Raw genomic sequence first — 18,324 nt, forward strand, 5'->3', positions numbered from 1 at the left:
CTTAATTGTTCAGTGAATAAAGTCACAATCTGGTGAATAATTTGCCACATTGTATGTAAGAAAAGAACCACCTTAATAAGTTCCTCAGAGGATAAATTCTGTGGTGGGAAGTCCCAAGTGGAATTGTGGTTAATAAAAATAGAACTTTTAATGTCATTGTACACATTTAATATTTTGTATACATTTAAAACCCTACATTTCTAGCTTATCAAACATGTTCCTCTTTTAAAAAACAAAAACAAAAAGCTTCAGCCAAGCTACATTTTTATACATGGTAAGTTAAAAGAAAGCTTAATTATATTAACTTTATTAGTAGTGTACTTAGTGGTTTAATAAAGAGATTTATGTGGTTGTAGTTTTGAATTGGGACGAAGTCTTTTCTTTTTTGCATCTAACAACCATTTAAATGAGATCTTTTTCTTGTGGGACTCACTTTTACAGGTATTTCTATTATAATCTCATTATAATTAGTATTCCATCATTAGCTGCAATCCAGGATTGTTAGGCCTTAATCACCCCATACATCTCCTACAATAATCCCATAATGAGCCCTCTTTCTTTTAGAGTCAGTCAGTCAGTAAACATTTAAGTGCCCGCCACTGTGCTAAGCACTAGGGGTACAAATGGGGGTATTCCCTGCCCTCAAGGAGCTTAAAATCTAAAGGGGGAAGACAGTGCCCAAAAGGAAGCTCTGAAAGGGGGTGGGGATGTGGCTGGGGAAAGTACTAGACTGAGGAGCATGGTGGGACAGTCAGAGGAGTCCCAAGATGAGAAATGAGAAGATATTCTGAGCTGAGTTCCCCACTTAAAAGGGGATGGTGAAGTTCATGGCTCCACTTCCAGTCAGAGGGGCAGAGGAGGGTGATGAGGAAGAATACCATGGGTGATCTTGTCAGGTGAGGAAATTTTTCCAGTAATGAGCTTCCTGGGACTTGGTGGAGAGAGTCTGAGAAGTCACAAAGTAGTTCAGCCAGGTGAGAGAGGAGATGTTCTAGGTCTACATTATCCAAAACTTCCTAAACAATATTGAGAGTCTTTCTTAAGCATAATTTTGACCATTTCTTTCACCTTTTAGAAACCTGAAGTGACTCCAGTTACCTTTTATGTAAAATTAAAATGCACAGACGTTGATTACTTCCTTTCATTCACTCTGCTTCTGTATTCTTCAGTCTTTTCTTCCGTGGATTCCCCCTTCTCAAACCACCCGAACCTATTTACTATTCCCTATAAACAACATACTTCTTATTCCTAATTCTTAAAGTATTTCTCTTGAATTCAGTTAAATTCAATAAATATATATTATGTTAAGTGCCTGGTGTGTACAAGGTGCCATACCAGCCTCTAGGAACATGCAAGTAAAAAAATAAGACAGCCTCTGCCCCTAAAATGACCTTACCTGCCCTTTAGGCCCAACCATCACCTATTTCCTCTTAAACAAGTGCCTCTTCTCCATGAAGACTTTCTTCCTAAATAACTCTGTTAGGTAGAGTCTTTGTCCCTCCCATAATTTCACTGACCACTAAGAATTCATGTTTTTGTCTCTGTGAAGCTTCAGTTGGTTGTCTATTTTATATGGTCTTCCATATACTCATTTATTTTTTGTTAAGCCCCTCTCATTAGATTTTGAACTCCTTAAAGTCAGAGACTTTGTAATCTGCTTTTGTGATTTCTCTCCAGGAGGACTCATTCTATGTGGATAAGGAAATTTTATGTCTCTTAAGTCCTTCTGTCTACTCAAAATAAAGACAGTTTTAACAGAATGCTACATAGTAGGATAAAGGCATTAGCCATGGTTTAGGAGAGTAAGGTTAGTCGGCTACATGTGGCATCACAATTATACGGTCTGTAAAACATTTTAAATTAGCTTTGTTAGAGGAAATAGTTATGTACTGTCAGTTGGAGTAGATAGCTTGGTAATTATTTTAGAAATGCCCTTGCAGGTTTTTTCCCCAGTTGTTTTAGGCACATTTTTTTTGAGGTGCCTACTCATTTCTTTAGCAGTAAGTTGTGTGCACCTGGTCCCTTGAGTTGAGTAACCTAGTTCTTTTATTCAAATAGGATCTTGGGTGTATTTTTTGCTGTGTCTCTGAATTTTAATGTATTCAGGTCTTTGTCTAGGAACTCACAGCACAGTTTTTACAAACTGTTTCTTTGTACATCAGTACATAAAATTCATGAGGTGAAGTGGGGAAGATGGGAAGGCAGTCCTTTACTTGTCTTGGTGCAGCGGCATTTTATTTGAATTAATGGGAGAAATTGCATGGCAAGTAGAAAATACATCAAAAGAGCAGTGGTGAGTTCATAGTGCTTCAGTCACATTACTTTACCATACTTAAATCAGGTCATAGGGTTGTCCCACTTAAAAGCACTGATCTCTTTGAGATTAAATTATTATGGATGTTAGCTACCACGAAAGAAAGTTTCAAATAATTATTTTCTCTTTTCTTAATGAGAACAGTTATCAGTACATTCAGTAACTGTTTATTACCCTTTGCTGCTATTTTTGAAGCTGTTCATTACTTTCTAATGGAAATTGTTTCTTGGGGGTGCTTGTACATACATGTAAACTCTAACATAAAAGATGAGTTTTAAAATAGAAAAATACAATTTTAAGTGTGGGAAATTAGCCTTTTAAAATAAATTTCTAGAAAAAATGTTGTACTTATAATGCCATTTAGAAAATGAGATATTAATGATTTGGCAGAAAGTAATGTCAGTTCTTTTAATTTTTTTTTTCAAACATAGTAATCCCACTTTTGTTTGTTTTCATAGTCTCGGGCCTGTATTTGCTCTGTTTGTACCATTTTACTGCTCCATTCCAAGAGTTCAAGTGACACAAATTCTGGGCCAGTTTTCCATCACAAACAAGACATTGATTTATATATTGGGGCTACAGGTACAGTATGTATTTTTTGTTCATTTTTATTTTAACTAGATCTTATTTCATATTTATCTTTCTCTGTTTTAATCTCTGGAAAATAGAACCTTTCCCCATAACTTTGGCCTCATTAACTGAGTTAGCTATTCAGAGAAAAAGTTCCTGAGAAAGTACCTCAAAGCATAATAGATACTAGAAGCCTTTCATGATCAGTAGCAATCTGATAACGATTTTCACTGTAATTGGATTACACATTGGTAGTTATGGAAATATTTTGATTTTGCAGTGCACTAATATGTTGAATACTGTCAAGTAAGATGTCCAAAAGAAAGCTTTCCATGAGGAACCTAGGTATTCTTTACCAGTTTGAGCTTTCAAGTTTCTCAGAAAACTTTGCAGGTTGCATAACATCTGTAATCACAAACATGTTTTATGTCCATTCACTTTTCTTGTGTATTATCTTTAAATTTAAATGATGTCCTATGAAATACGTTAGAATACTCATCCAAATTCTCACTTCATTCGGGAAATAAGTAGGGGCAGATCACTGAAGGAAATGCAGGGAATTAATCACTTCCCCCTCATATGACTTAATTACCCAAATAATGAAGTGTGTCTTCCTTACACACTGGCTTCTTGATCAATCAGGAAAAAAATTATTGGTTATGACTTGGTCTTTCCCTTTGAGGAGTTCATGAACTATTCTATTCAAAAGATTGTATTGCCATCACACTTGGTCTAAAATAACAATTTTAGAATGGTTCCAATTTTCCATTCTTATCACTTGTCTCTTTTCTTGGTCCTCTTTGGTCATCTAAAGTTAATTTTTTTTCTGAGCTGCTTTTTGATGCCATGTATACTTTTGAACCTGGGGTTAATGTTTATAATTTTCTTTTCACCTGTACTGCAGACTTGTGACTAACATTGCTTTAAAAGGCCATTCTTCCTATTGAAACCTCTTCTAGAGTTGCTGTTTGGCTTTATCTATTATCTGCACTGCACAGACCTTCTCTTGACACCTTCACAGCTTACTTACTCTGTAGCTCTTCACCTCTATGAATTGACTCCTTCTTAGCCTTCCTAACATTCTTTTATAGCTAATAAAAGTTCTGCTTTCCCATGTTAAATCATTAAATTTTTAGAAATCTAATGGGAAATAAATACATTAGCTAATTTATTCAATAGTATTTTTGTATCCTGTGTGTTTTGTTGTTTTATTTTATATATATATATATGCATATATATATACACACATACATACATATACATATATACACAAACATATACGTGTGTGTATACACACATGCATATATCATGTGTATATATATATATATATAATACATACATTTACTGCCTTTGTTTTCTAGAATTCAAAGTTTTTCTTATTGATTCTAGAAAAAGAACTCTAATTGGTTGAAGAGTTATTCTAGTTGTATTCCTAAGAAGCAGTGCATTTCAGTATTTTGATACTAAGCATTATAGAAGGCAGTGTGACATAATGCTGTACTTGAAGTCATGAAGATTTGGGTTTGACACTTACTAGCTATGTGAACCTTACCAAGGTACTTCTGTTCAATTTGTCTGGCTAATTGAGACCCTTGTAAAAGGAGTATACGTGGAAGGTGTTCCCTATGTTGACAGAATCACAGATCCTCCACTTAGTTCCATAAGTATTACACAGTATGTAATAAAATTCATTCTCCCCTCACATCCCCAGTAATTTCACAAAATACCCTGTTGATCAATCAGTTAATAAATATATATTTATTGAATACCTGTAAAATATAGGATATTATGCTGAGTGTAATATGGGAAAAAAGGGAGCTTGAAAGCATGGACCCTGCCCTCAAGGAGTTCACAGTTTAGTTGGGTAAATAAAATCATCATGGGGATCATCCATTTAGAGCTCAAAGAAACCTCAGAGTTATAGTTCAGTTCCCTCATTTAAAAGATGAAGAAACTGAGGCCCAGAAAGATACTTGCCTGAGGTTACATCTATAGTCAGGGGTGGAAATGGGATTCAAGCCCAAACCCTGACTAAATACAGCACTTCCACCCCCCGCTGACTACACTCCATCTTTACACTTAATTCTGTTCTATAAAAACCATAGTTAAAACATAAGGCAGTTTGATAAATGTCAGAAGAGCAATGAGAAGAACTCTAGGAATTCAGAGGAAGAAGAAATGCACTGATGGAATGTGCTGGAAGGCTTTAAGGGGCAGCATGCAGCAGAAAGCACACTAGGCTTAGCTGACCTGAGTTGGATGGACTCCCTCATTTCTGCCTCTGTCCATTGTATTACTGTGGGGGAGTAGTTTAATATCCCTTGGTGAGCTTCACTTTATATGGTTAGCTGTAAAATAAGGAGATTTGACTTGATGTATAAGAGCGGGGTCATCCTTACATAGGATGACCCTCATTTTGCAGGGTTATCAGGGAAGTCAGATCCAAAGAAAAGAAGACTTGCCCACATTCAGATAACTAGTTAATGGTAAAGCTGAGGCAATTGACTTCCAATCCGCTGTTCTTTCCGTTGGGCCACATTGCTTTCCTCCTTCATTTTAATATTGAGGTATTAATTAATGGGAGAATGACAAAAAGTGAAGGTGCAAGAAAAATGGGCTTTAATAGAGAATACTGGTGAAATCGTATGACTGAAATTCAGCCAAGTTCATGTTAGCTCAGAAAATAATTTTTACACAATTTTGAAAAATTCCTTGACTTGCAAGTACATTTTCAATTTAAGACTCACTTTTATATAAAATAAAACAACCACTAACTTAATAGGAAATCAAAGGAAAGGTTATAAAAATACATATGTAGGCTCTAGAGTACTTCTATCTAAAATTAAATCAACAAACAAAGTGTTAACTGTATGGGAAGTCTGATGAGTAGGACATAGGAAAATACAAAAGAAGTATAAAATATGGCCCTGACATCAAGAAGCTTCCAAATTAGATCAAAATGCTTTGTGTAAACACCTGAAAATTTAAACAACCTAAGAGATGAATAGCTCAGTATAACAGTACGAAAGATATTGCAAAGTTGTGTAAAATTAATTGTGCCTTGTATGTAGTTGGTACTTAGTAAATACTTTTAATGGAATTGCCAAATCCACCTTGTACATGTCTTCCCTTCATAGTTGTCTTCTTTTCTTGATGTTTTTGAGAAAGAAGCCTAGAAAAAAAATGTTTTCCCTTTATAATTCTCATGCCTACTTACTACTTTTCTTTCCTTTGAAACAACAGCTTTGCTAACTGAACAGTCTTGTTCTTGGCAAGCTAGACAGAGAATTACATTCAAACTTGTAATCAGGTGCTTGCTCCTAACTGACAGGTAGGAGGGGGAAAGAGCTAGTTAATAATCACTCTTCCAGGGAAGAGGGAAGATACAGTGGGAGAAGTTTAGGTGATATAAAAATGAAAGATCAGTTAAAATGCATTTAAAAAATAACCACTTTTCTGACTCCACTCTGACATCTCTCACTCTTTATCTACTAATATCATAAGTTCCTCTGCCTCCCATAATGCCCCTGGACTAGATGACATCTAAGATTTCTGAGACTGTATGATCCAGGCTAGGGTAATACTAGTAGTAGATGAAACTACTACAAAGCAGTTTCCTGCGTCTTTTCCCCACTCTCAAATGAAAGCTGTTTAAAGACTTGAAGAGGCAATTGTAAACATAAGTACCAACTTTCAAGTCATAGATTTTCTTCTTCTCTTTCCATGCTGGGAAGTCTCACCGAAGTTTTTCTTTATAGGTAGAACTTTTTGGAAATGTGAGGTGTGAAGGGAAGTAATTGTGAGATCTAAGTTGCCTAGAATTTACTTTGCCTCTGTTCTTCGGAAAATGAGGATAAAAATCTTGGCGAATATTGAAGTGTCAAAGACCTCTGTGTATTAAAAATTCTCACCATTTTAGAATAAAAATACAAATGAAAAAGGAGAAATTATATAGATATGATATGTTATGTCTTAAGATCAAATGCTATTTACTCACTGCAGTAGACAAGCTCAATTAGCAATTTCACTTAAGGATACTGTTTATACTTTGGTAGGCAAAGCCAATTACTTTTAAAAAGTGTTTTGTTTTAATTAAAACCATTAGTGCCCATGCATAAATAAAAATTTGCCGTTGTTTTCATTAATATGTTAGAATTTCACATATCTCGTGCTTCAGAGAAGGGACCCAAGCTCAACCAACACTTTCTTGTGTGAGGACCAAAGAATAAGGTCTTTCTGAAGCCCAAGAAATTATTCTAAACCAATAAAACATCAGTTCATTAGTTTGCTTATTGTTCTCTGATATAGCACATATGTAATGAAAATAGTTGTCATTACATAAAAATTGGACTTTTAAAAAGTAAGGTTGTAGTTTACAGTTGAATTTCTTTTAAAATTAGTACTTTTTTTCTTTTATAGCTTTTAACCTCTGGTACCTACATTTGGGTTGTAGCCACAAGTGGTCTGGTAAGTGTTTAATTTTAATTTTCTTTTAATGATTTTCTTGCCTATAAAACTATCCTAGGAAAAGCAGAATATCTGAAATTATTTTTACTTTTGCATAAATTCCAATTTGTGTTCATGCTTTCTACATGTCAGCTTTTTAAAGATAAATTTTTATTTATTTATGCCTTTAGTTTTTACATTACTGAGCTTTCCCCTTGTATCCCTCCCAAGAGAACCATCCCATATAACAGGTAATTTTTCCTATCAACTTTCAACTCAAATCTAATTCTTCAAGTTATTGCAAGTTTAGTTGCTGTGAAGTCTAGAAACACTGGATTTTAACCTGAACATTAAGTGGACTTGAATGTATACAATCAGCTTTCCAAATACCTAAAATTAAAAACTGAATAATAAGTGAAAATCCTTAATTTTTGAGGAGTAGCAATAAAGAAGTTACATAGTCATGTCATAATAAGAATGACTAGCATTTACATAGCACTCCAAGGTTCCAAAGTGTCTTATAAATCATAATCTCCTATTTTCATGTATTCCTTTTTGCTGCCAAAACTGTAGTCTTGCTCCACAGCATTAAAAACTCAAGAGTGACCTAGATGTCTGTAACCAACCTAAGGAGTTTATTACTTGAAAAAATTTGTTAAAAGATCCCCATATTTCACCTCGGTTTCCCAGGTAATTCCAATGAAAGTTGATAGTGGATTTTTTTTGTTTCTTTTTAAATTGTTAGTAAGACCACAAAAGTATTTGAGTTAGTAGTAGGAAAAGAGTGATGGGAAAGGAAAATGAATAAGTTAGTTTCCCTAAATATACAGAAGTTTGTTGTTTTTTTTTTAAAGGGGCCATAGTCATATAGAGGAAAAACATGAGGGTAGTAGGAAAGTCAGATGAGTTGAAAGATTACAGAAGTCTCATCTTTGTTTATGACCAGACAGGAGGAGTGGGAAGAGTGAGCAATATTGGAGGAGTCAGGATCACTCACTACATGCACTGAATTTCCTTCATGCCAGAATGGTTTTTTTTAGGCAGCAAGACCATGTCCTATGACAGTAGCTTTAATAAAACATCAAATACATTTCTTATTTTATATAATTTGCACACTTAATGGGGCTCCTGATTAGGAGCATGAAATTGTATCTTATCCTTCATATATGACAGTTTCAAACACCTGAGTAACTTTGAAAAATTAATTCTTCCCTCACCTAATCATGAATTTCTAAGAGAAAAAAATCTAAGAAAATTTGTAGGATGTCTAGTCCAGTATGTATCATAAAGGCATAGAACATAAAAGTAGCATATGCTACCTAAGAAGTTTTAATTTCACTCTAAAGAGGCTCTTGAGCACCGAATTCAGAGCTCTCCACCTGATTTCCTTTGTGAATGACAATGGAATCTCTTTCCATTCCTTTCCTACTTCCATATTGTGACTTTTGTTTTCTCTAGCATACTTTTTGTTCCTTTTTCCCTGACCCCTACTCCTTCCTGCCAACCTGTGAAGAATTCAGTGTAGGAAGTAAAATTACTATTTAACTCAATGAATATCCAATACCGTATGTGTTTTATCTATTGCCTAGATTTCCCCTTACCCCTACCTAAAGAACCTCATATCAAATAATTTTTTAAAAGTGAGAGAAAAGAAAAAGAGGAGGAAAATGTAGAATTTCACAATATCAATCAGTACAGTAAAGTTCTACACCAAATGGACCTACCACAACTGCATAGTAGCAGACAGAGTTGTCTTCTAATACCTGGTCTTTGGGGTCAAGTTTGTTCTTTATAATTAATTTGTGGTACAGTGAGTAGTAGAGTGCTGGATGTGGGGCCAGGCTGACCTGAGTCAAATCCAGCCTCGGTATGACTATGAGTAAGTTACTTGACCTCTGTCTTCCTCAGCTGTAAAATGGGGATAATAGTATTCCAGCATTGTTGTAAAGGTCACATGAGAATAATATTTGTAGAGCTCTTAGCACAGTGCCTGACACATAGTAGGTGCTTAATAAGTACTTCTTCCTTTTCTCTCTTTCCCTTCCCCCTCCCTTCTTAAACTTCAAAAATTCATGGAACTGTCTAGTAGGTTGATCCTGGACTGCTTGCCATAACACCCACCGTAAAATGGCCTGAGCCCCATTGGGAGAACTGAGGCCAGTTTGACGTATTTGTTTTCCACACGTCGTGGGTTGACTCAGTCATTCAGAACTGGAGGTTGTCCTTATGAGGCAATTTACTAAATCTCATCTTAGTCTAGTCCAATGCTAATTTGAATAACTGGGCTAACTAGCTTTATTGAGTTAACATTGACAGGTCCTTAATAAATCTGTTGGCACTAGCAGTGAGAGTTTACAGCTTTAAAAATGAAAGTTAAAGTCAATATTTTCTCTACCATGTTCTTTAAAAAAAAATGTCCTAGCCGTCAAATTTAGGGGACAAGAATTCCAATGAGTAAGAATCGAGAATGACGGTATGCTTTTTTTTTTCTTTTTGCATTAGTTTGCTACCTTTTAGTAGGCAAGTCCTTCTTTTAGGATCTCAGTCATTTTTCTAAAACATTCTTTTTCTACTAAGGTTATATTTTTTTGTTTATCTATGATTATGTATATTTGTGGTTTTTCTTATCTGAATTGCAAATGCTGTAATCCCAGCCCCTTATTTCATTAATTTTCTAGTATCAAAAATAGCTATTTTTAGTGAAAAAGGAAGTAGACTAAATGCTATATCCTTTTTATATGATTCCAGCTGAATAAGGTGCTGAAAAAGTTTCAGTGCAGAAATAAATTGCCTTAACTCTAATATTTTTATCTTGTATGTGGATTTGTTCAAGAAATATTTTTGGAACTGTTACAAATGATTGGTGGTATTGAACATTCCATGAATGACAATTATTGACTTCTGCTTTGTCTTAATAAAGTTTAAAATCTACATTTAATTTATCACTTTGGAGCTCTGTCTAGAGAACTTGGATTTAAGAGAGCCAGTGCAATTTGGTAATACTTAGTTCAGGGTGATTGTATGAGGAAATAAAAATTCATTGTGAGAAAAGCGGTCTGGGAGGTACTGAACACTGTCTGACATATTAAAAGCCACAGTATCCCTGCTCCAGATGTCTCTTGCACAACAGTTTCTGCTCCCATATATGACTAGTAACTTCCCTTTTTGTGTACTAAAGAAAGTGTAATTCTTTACTACAGAAAATAGAAATAAAGATTGGTGTTTGAGGAAAATCTTATAAAACCTACTGATAATGTTTTACTTTTTAGCCTTAAGAAGTTAAAATGCAAATAACATAAGCTTGTCACATTTGTTAAGAGAGGACTTCAAAACGGGCAAGGGTGGGGTGTGTGTGTGTGTGTGTGTGTGTGTGTATCTTTATACACACACACACACATGAAGATATATAAAATGTCTTTTAGGCAGAAACATAAAACATGAGTCATGTGTCTACTACCATAGAAACCAAAAGATTCACTGCTACTTTCTCTTAAAATTGGGCAACTTTGGGTTCATTTTAGTTAAATATTTCTTTCCCAGGCTCGCTTTCCTTTTTTCCATAGATGTGTCACTCATCCTTACTTGTCTATAAATATATTTTTCAGCATATAATGTTTAAGTCCCACTGATTGAGAGAAGAGGTTGATGAATTGCATCAGTATTTTACTAAGCAGGAGTCCACTTTCTGTCTTTTAACAACAACTGAGGAAAGAAGGGGAGCTAAATCATTCTTTAGAATTGAAGGAGAACATAGTTTTCATCTTAGCCAGAGTAATAATGGCCCTTAGGAATACTGTCACTCTCTAGTTATGCACTCAATCGGTGAGATTTCAGCTCCTACATGAAACAAGATAAAGGGGACTTTGGTTGCCGTCAAGGACTGCTGTTGAGTTTGCTCATGTGTGCTAACTACAAATCTTTTTTACCCAATTCTTCCTTTTGTAGTTCCGGGTTTGATGTGATTTTCTACTACTTTTCCTTGACAGTGTTCCGTGTTGGAAATATATATGCCCTTATATTAGTTGTGAAGTTATAATTGAAAAGCTTGGTTATTGTATATAATAGTATGCTTTAGTCAGGCAGGCGGTTCAGGTTTTTTAGATTCAATTGTTCTCTAAGATATTAGTGTCACCTGATTTACCTATGTTAATGGACGCCCTGTTACTTTCTTCAAGGACAGAAGTACAGAAATTGAGGCCATTTTTCATAAACATAAAACTTCACTGCCTTTATTGAAAGATTTTTCTGTCTTTAAATAGTCAGTTATTCTGTATTAATATTCTCCATTCTTTACAGAAAACTTTATTCTTCCTTTAGAGTTTTACTTGGCTCTATTTATAGAATTCTTTTAAAAACTTGAGGATATCTTCTACTTCTCCATTTTCTGTATTGTTTTAAGATCATAATAATGATTCATTACCATGGAGATGTGTTTTATATTTACCTTACCACCTTAGGAGCCATAAGACTTGGATTTAAAAAAAAATAAATAGTGAAAGTGACTTGGTACTGACTTTGTCATCACTGAATGTTCTCATTGTATAGTTATTAGCATCACTATTCCCAAATTCCTTTTTGAAAATAATTGAAAGGGGACAAGCAATCCTCAAAATTTCTTGCTGAAGGTTTTGTTTCTTTTTTCCATCTTACTACTAAATAGACCAACAAAAATGTTGTATTTTTTTTAAAAGCAGTAGTATATATAGTGCATCCAGAGGACCACAACCAGAATAGTGAAGCATCTTAAATCTTTGTCACTTGAGGATTGTTTGAAGGATCTGGGGGTGTATGGCCTGGAGAAGAGAAAACTCAGTGAACATGATAGCTGTTTTCAAAGTATTTATTTGATGCGTTACCTGCCTGATGGGGTTACCGTCCTTCCTGGTCTCTCATCCATATCATACCTCCCTTTATTGTGGATATTCCTCAAAGCTCTGTCCCAGGCCCTCTTCTTGCTTGAAATGATATAAAAGAGCATTTTAGGGAAGGACCATTTCTCTTTTGCCTCACTACCACTTAGCACGTTGCCTGGCACATAGTGAACGCTTAATAAATGCCTGTTGGATTGACTTGATTACTCATAGACCTTACATATCCAACCCCGTTCTCTCTTCTTAGCTTTTCAATCCATTATCAGAAACAGCCTGTTGGAATGAGTGGAAGCTGTAAAGTTTTGGCATCAGGAAGAACTTCCTAACAATTAGAGCAATCCAAAAGTGGCTTATTCTGTCTTGGGAGGCAATAGGTATCCCCTCATTGGAAGTGTTCGAGCAGAGGCTGAATGACCATCTGTCAAGATACGTTATACCTAGAAATTCTTTTCAATTATGGGTTGGACAAGGTGACTGCTTCCAGCTCTAAAATTCTGTGAAATAAATTAATTGCCTTAGAACCACTGGAGAGTAGTCTAATTAGACTTACCAGCAAATTGCTGAAACTTGATGTTGAAATCCAGTTAAATTGGGCAAACTAATATTGTGAGGAAAGGGAAAGTATCCTTCCATATATCAGTCATATTGTGTGGCATGTATGTGCATGATGCACTGATTTGTGATTTCAGTCAACATAGCAAACTCTGAGTGAGGAAACTCCCTCTGCCAGAGCAGATAGGCAACTCTTCTGTACTCTAAAGGCTTAGAGAGCTGCCCTGGGCACTGAAAGGCTAAGTGACTTACCAGAGTTTCATAGCTAGTATGGGTGGGAGGATGAACTTGAACCCTGGTTTCCTTTGCTATTATGCTGGCTCTCTCTCCACTATCTCAGGGTACAAAACCCTATGGAGAAAGTAGAAGATAAGAGGTCACATTGTCATCATTTACCCAAATTCCCGTAAGACTACATAAAAGTGGAGGCAGTGTTTCTCTACCCCTCCCCCCCTTCTCCCTGGCATTGCATAGTGCCCAACGTAGTCAGACCACAGAACTAAGAGTAGAGTGACATCAGTCATTTACGGCTTCCCAAGTGCTTTCCTTACAGTGACTTCAGGAGGTAAGTAATGCACATGTGATTATTCTCTTTTTATAGATGAGGAAAGTGAGGTTCAGAAAGAAATAAATGACTCGGCTTGACATCACACGGCTAAAATAAGTTGCAGAGCCGAGGTTTAAACCCAAGCCTCCTGGCCTTTCTCCTACACTAGAATTGGGACATCTGAATCTTATCTACTGGGTGTTTGCATGAATGAGTGGATCCATGAATGAATAAAGAGACATTTAGTTTTACCCATGCGCCAGGCGCTGTGCTATATTCTGAGCATGCAAATACAACAGCTCTTGCCTTCCAGGCGAAAGGGTGACAAGAAGGGTGAGTGGAGCATTGGAGCAGTTGATCGACATCCCCTTTGCAGAAGCAATGGCAGTATCGCTTTCATCAGTGTTCCTGGAGTAAGGAATTAAAAGCAGGGCAGGCGTGGGAGCGGGCGCTGGAATGCAGATTCACATTTGTATGGTCCCTGCTACGTCCCAGGCACTGTGCTAAGCACTTTACCAATATTATCTTGTTTGATCCTCTCAACGGCTCTGTGATTCGTTTATTATTAATTTTATTTATTTACTATTCCCATTTTACAGTTGAAGAAAATGAGGCAGACGGGTATGTTGATCCTATAGTTAACCAGTTCAACTTTATGCTGTCTCTTACTCCATTTTCCCCTTAGCCTATCACTGCTCATGCCTTTCAAAACCTAACCTTGAATTACATCAGTCACCTACATTCATTCCTGCTGGTTGGAAGACACGCAACTACACCGTCAGGAACATATCTGTATAATCTCCATTGGGCCATCATTGCTGAACAACAATGCTCTTATGCTTCCTTGATTGCCTTCTTATTGCATTCCCTACAACTTCTGTTCTAAATCTTCTTTTCTGTCCTCAAACCAGCTGTGCCAGTTCCTTGCCCTTCCCTCTTGCCAGGTGACTTCAGTTCATACTTGATTGAGATTGAGACTGTGGAAGCCGTCTGACGGGAGCTTCCTCTTGTCCTTCATCTTAGGCCTCAAAAGCCCTCATTCTCCCACCCTGAATTCTTTCCTTCACTTCAGCCTCTGATGAACAAATCATCTTTTTCCTTGCCCAGGTCTCTTCTGTTCTTGATCCTTTGAATACATTTCCTCTCATGCCCTCCAAGGATCTCTCCACTTCTATACCCATATTTCTTCCTTCCTCACTCTATCCACTGGCTCCTTTCTTGCTATCTAAAAACATGATTAGATCTCCCCTGTGCTCAAGAACCTTCCCTCAATCTATTATCTTGTATCTCCACTCATTGTTTCTACCTCCTCACCTCCCACTCACTTTTTAACAACCTTGCAGTCTGGCTTTCAGGTCCAACTACTTGCCTGAGGTTCACTTTTTCAGTTCTTAGAGATCTGTTTGAAAGTACTTGAATTTTTTTCCCCACAACTTATCATCAAGAAACCTTACAAAGGTATATACAGAGAACAAAAAAAGTACTGTATGCAAAACTGTAAACTTCTTTTTTCCTGTGTACAGTATCCTCTTGAAAAGCATATAGTAAATTTAACATGGTAATAACAGAATTCCCATTTGTATCTTCTTCTAAACTTCTGTTTGTTTTCTTCTGTAGTTAACTCACAACATCCCCTCCCACAGAAGGGCCCTTAGTTGCTAAATCCAGTGTCTTTCTTAACATCTTTATAACATTTAACCCTTACCACCCTCTTTCCTGGTTATTTTCTCCTTGGATTTTCGTATTTCTTTCTCCTGGTTCTCTCCATACCATTTTTTTCCAATATCTTCTGCATCCATTATCAACTTTGTACTGTTCCCCTATATCTGGTTATATACCAGGACTCTGTTGTGGGTGTTCTTCTCCTCTTTCTACACTCTCTGTCTTGGTGATCTTGGTCAGTTCCCTTAGATTCAATTATCAGCTGTAGGTAGGGGGAAGAGAGACAAGCATTTATTAAGCACATATTATGTGCCAGGCACTTTGATAAAGATATAAACACAAACAAGCAAGATAGTCCCTGCCCCCAAGGAGCTTACATTCTAATGAGGGAAGACCGCATGAAGAGGGAAATTGGAAAGGATGTGGTGGGAGCCAGGGAGGAGAGAAGATGGCATGGTATGGAGATGCCTGGGAAGTGGCATGGGGACCTGGTTTTGAGACAGTCATCGTTTTCTCAGAGCTGTCGCCTAAAGTTCCAGTGGTAGAGAACATAAAGACAATGAATCAAGTAGCGGCCATAGGAAGTGGAGATGGTCGGGAAGTTGTCCAGTGACTCCCAGATCTATGTCCAACCCTAGCCTCTCTCTTAAGCTCACAGGTATCATCACCTGCCTGGGCACACCATAGGTATTTCAAACTTAAAGATCCAAAATGAAGTTCATGATATTTCCCTTCCTCCAAACATACATATTCCTGTTCACATGTATAGTCATCCAGGTTCACAACCATGTTACTCCCTTCCCTCACACTCAAGAATCCGGCTATGTTGGCCTAATAGTTCTTCCACATAAAACCGTTCATCTGCATGCCTTTGTACTGGCTCCTCCCCCCTGCCCCAAGACCTGGAATATACTGCCTTCTCACACATGCCACTCAGCATCCCTGATTTCCTTCAAGTCTCAGCTCAAGTGCTACCCCTAGGAAGCCTTTCCTGAACTGTTAGTGCACCCCCTGCAAAAACTACCTTGTATTCACTTTCTTTGGAGCAGCCAGGTGGCAAAATGGATGGAGCACCAGGCCTGGAGTCAGGAAGTCTCATCTTCCTGAGTTCAAATCTGGCCTCAGACACTTACTAGCTGTATGACCCTGGGCAAGTCACTTGACTCCGCCTCAGTTTCCTCATCTGTAAAATGAGCTGGAGAAGGAAATGTCAAACCACTCCAGTATCACTGCCAAGAAAACCCCAAATGGGGTCATGAAGGGTCAGACCGGAATAAAACAACTGAAAAACCACAAAATTCACTTTGTATACGTTATGTATATATTTATATATGGTTTATATTTTTTCCTCCATTTGAATATAAACTCCTTAAGGGCAAGGACTGTTTCCCTTTTGTCTTTGTACCCCCAGCACTAAGCATGCTGTTTGGCACACGATACAGTCTTAACAAATGCTCATCGATTGATTGACTTCATCCTTGGAGCCTTCTTCCTCCTTATCTTCATACTGGTCACTGCTGAAGTCTTGTGGGAATCTCTGCTATCTCTCCTGTCTCCTCTCACCGTATCCACCCTGCTTCATTGCTCATAATCTCTTGTCAGTGATAATCGCCTTTTACTTGGTCCATCCTGTCCCATCCCCCGCCACCCCATTCTCACTTCTGATCGGTCCTGCTGCCAAATTGATATCATGTGCAGAGTTCTGGGCTAGGAGTAAGGAGGAAGACACTATGTGACCCTGGGCAAGTTACCTAGCCTCTCTTTTCTCATCTGTAAAATGGGAAGTTGAACTCAGGAATCTCAAAGGTCCCTTTCACCTCTAGATCTACGATCCTGTGACCATGTCACTCCCTTGATTCCCTCTTGCCTCTAGGATAAAATACAACTGTCTCCTTTTAGTATTTAAAACTCCAACCTATCTTTCTATACTAATTCTGCATGGCTCCCCCTTATGGGGCCTATGTTCTTAGCCAAACAGGCCTCCTTGGTGCTTCTCACACATGGTCTCCCGTCTCTGTGCTTTTGAAGAGGTAATCTGTCCCTCACACCCAGAACGCTTTTCATTTCCACCTCTTAGAATCCCCACTGATTTCCAGGCTCTGCTCAGATGCCACTACCTGCGTGCAGGCTTTCTTGATCCACTCTTCTTTCCCAGAATTCAATTTATATTTACTTTGTACATATTTTATGTTTATTTACCTATGAAAATGTTTTCCACATGAGTTGTTTCATTTTTTCTTTGCTCCTAGCTCAGTACTTGGAGCATAGTAGGTACTTAATAAATGGTTGATAAAATGAGTTGGATTTTTCAAATAAGGATTGGAGTAGATGGCCTCTGAAGTCCTTTCAGCTGAGATTCTATTTGTTCCCATGTGAATTGAATACTATTGATAATAATAATAATAATAAAAATTTAAGTAATTCTTGATAAGTACTAGATGGAGTGGTTTTACCTGAAAAAAAGATCTGGGGGGGGGGATTTAGTGGACCCCAGGCTCAGTTATTCGTCCTCAGTGTGATATTGCATTTTTTAAAAAGCCAGTTTAATCTTGGGTTTTATTGAGAGAAGTATAACTTTCAGGAATAAAGTGATTATCCAGCGGCCCTCTATCCTGATCAGGGCCCATCTGGAGTGTTGTATTCAGTTCTGAGTATGACGTTTTAGAAGGACACTGACAAGCCAGAGTTGGAACAGATAGTATCACATGAGGCCCCCTTGGAAGAAAAGTGTGTGTGTATAACAGGGGTGTGTTTAGTGTGCAGGGGGACAGGCAGGGCGGACACAATAGTTGCTTTAAATTCTTCTGAGGGCTTTCATGTAGACCACATGACACAGAACTTGGTGAAAGTTGCAAAGAAGTGAATTTAGACTTGATACAAGGACACCCTTCTTGGCAGTAAAAGTTACCCAAAAGTGGAGTGGGCTGTTTGTGGAGGGAGTTAGTTTCCTTTTGCTGGCTATCTTCACTTGAAGCCCAGTTTTGTCATAAAGGGCTTTTTCAGTTATGATTTGGACCGATTGGCCTATGACTTTTTAGGCAACTAGGTGGTGCAGTGGATAGAATGCTGGGCCCAGAGTCAGGAAGGCTCCGAGTTCAAATCCTGCCTCAGATACGATCTATGTGATCCTGGGGCAAGTCACTTAACCTCTGTCACAGGTTTCTCACCTGTGAGACAGAGACAATAATAGCACTTACCTCCCAGAATAGTTAATAATATTTGTGAAGCCCTCAGCGCAGCATCCACACATAGTAGATGCTACATAAGTGTTAGCTATCGTCGTCACCACTATCATTACTATTCTAACTCTGGGATTCAGTGATTGGGTGATCTCACAGGATCATAGCATTTAAAACCAGAAG

The 18,324-nt window shown here is 37.4% G+C and overlaps 1 protein-coding gene across 1 annotated transcript in view; it reads left to right on the forward strand.

The window, feature by feature from the left end:
• The window catches only part of UBAC2 (UBA domain containing 2), a 245,180-nt gene that overhangs the window by 135,281 nt on the left and 91,575 nt on the right, over window positions 1–18,324 (forward strand). Inside the window, exons 5-6 of the mRNA XM_036753855.1 lie at window positions 2,773–2,896; window positions 7,304–7,351. Coding sequence (XP_036609750.1) covers window positions 2,773–2,896; window positions 7,304–7,351 — 172 coding nt within the window. The remainder of the gene's footprint in view (window positions 1–2,772; window positions 2,897–7,303; window positions 7,352–18,324) is intronic.

The sequence above is a fragment of the Trichosurus vulpecula genome, chromosome 4 (genome assembly GCF_011100635.1).
Source record: "Trichosurus vulpecula isolate mTriVul1 chromosome 4, mTriVul1.pri, whole genome shotgun sequence".
NCBI classification, from domain to species: Eukaryota; Metazoa; Chordata; class Mammalia; order Diprotodontia; family Phalangeridae; genus Trichosurus; species Trichosurus vulpecula.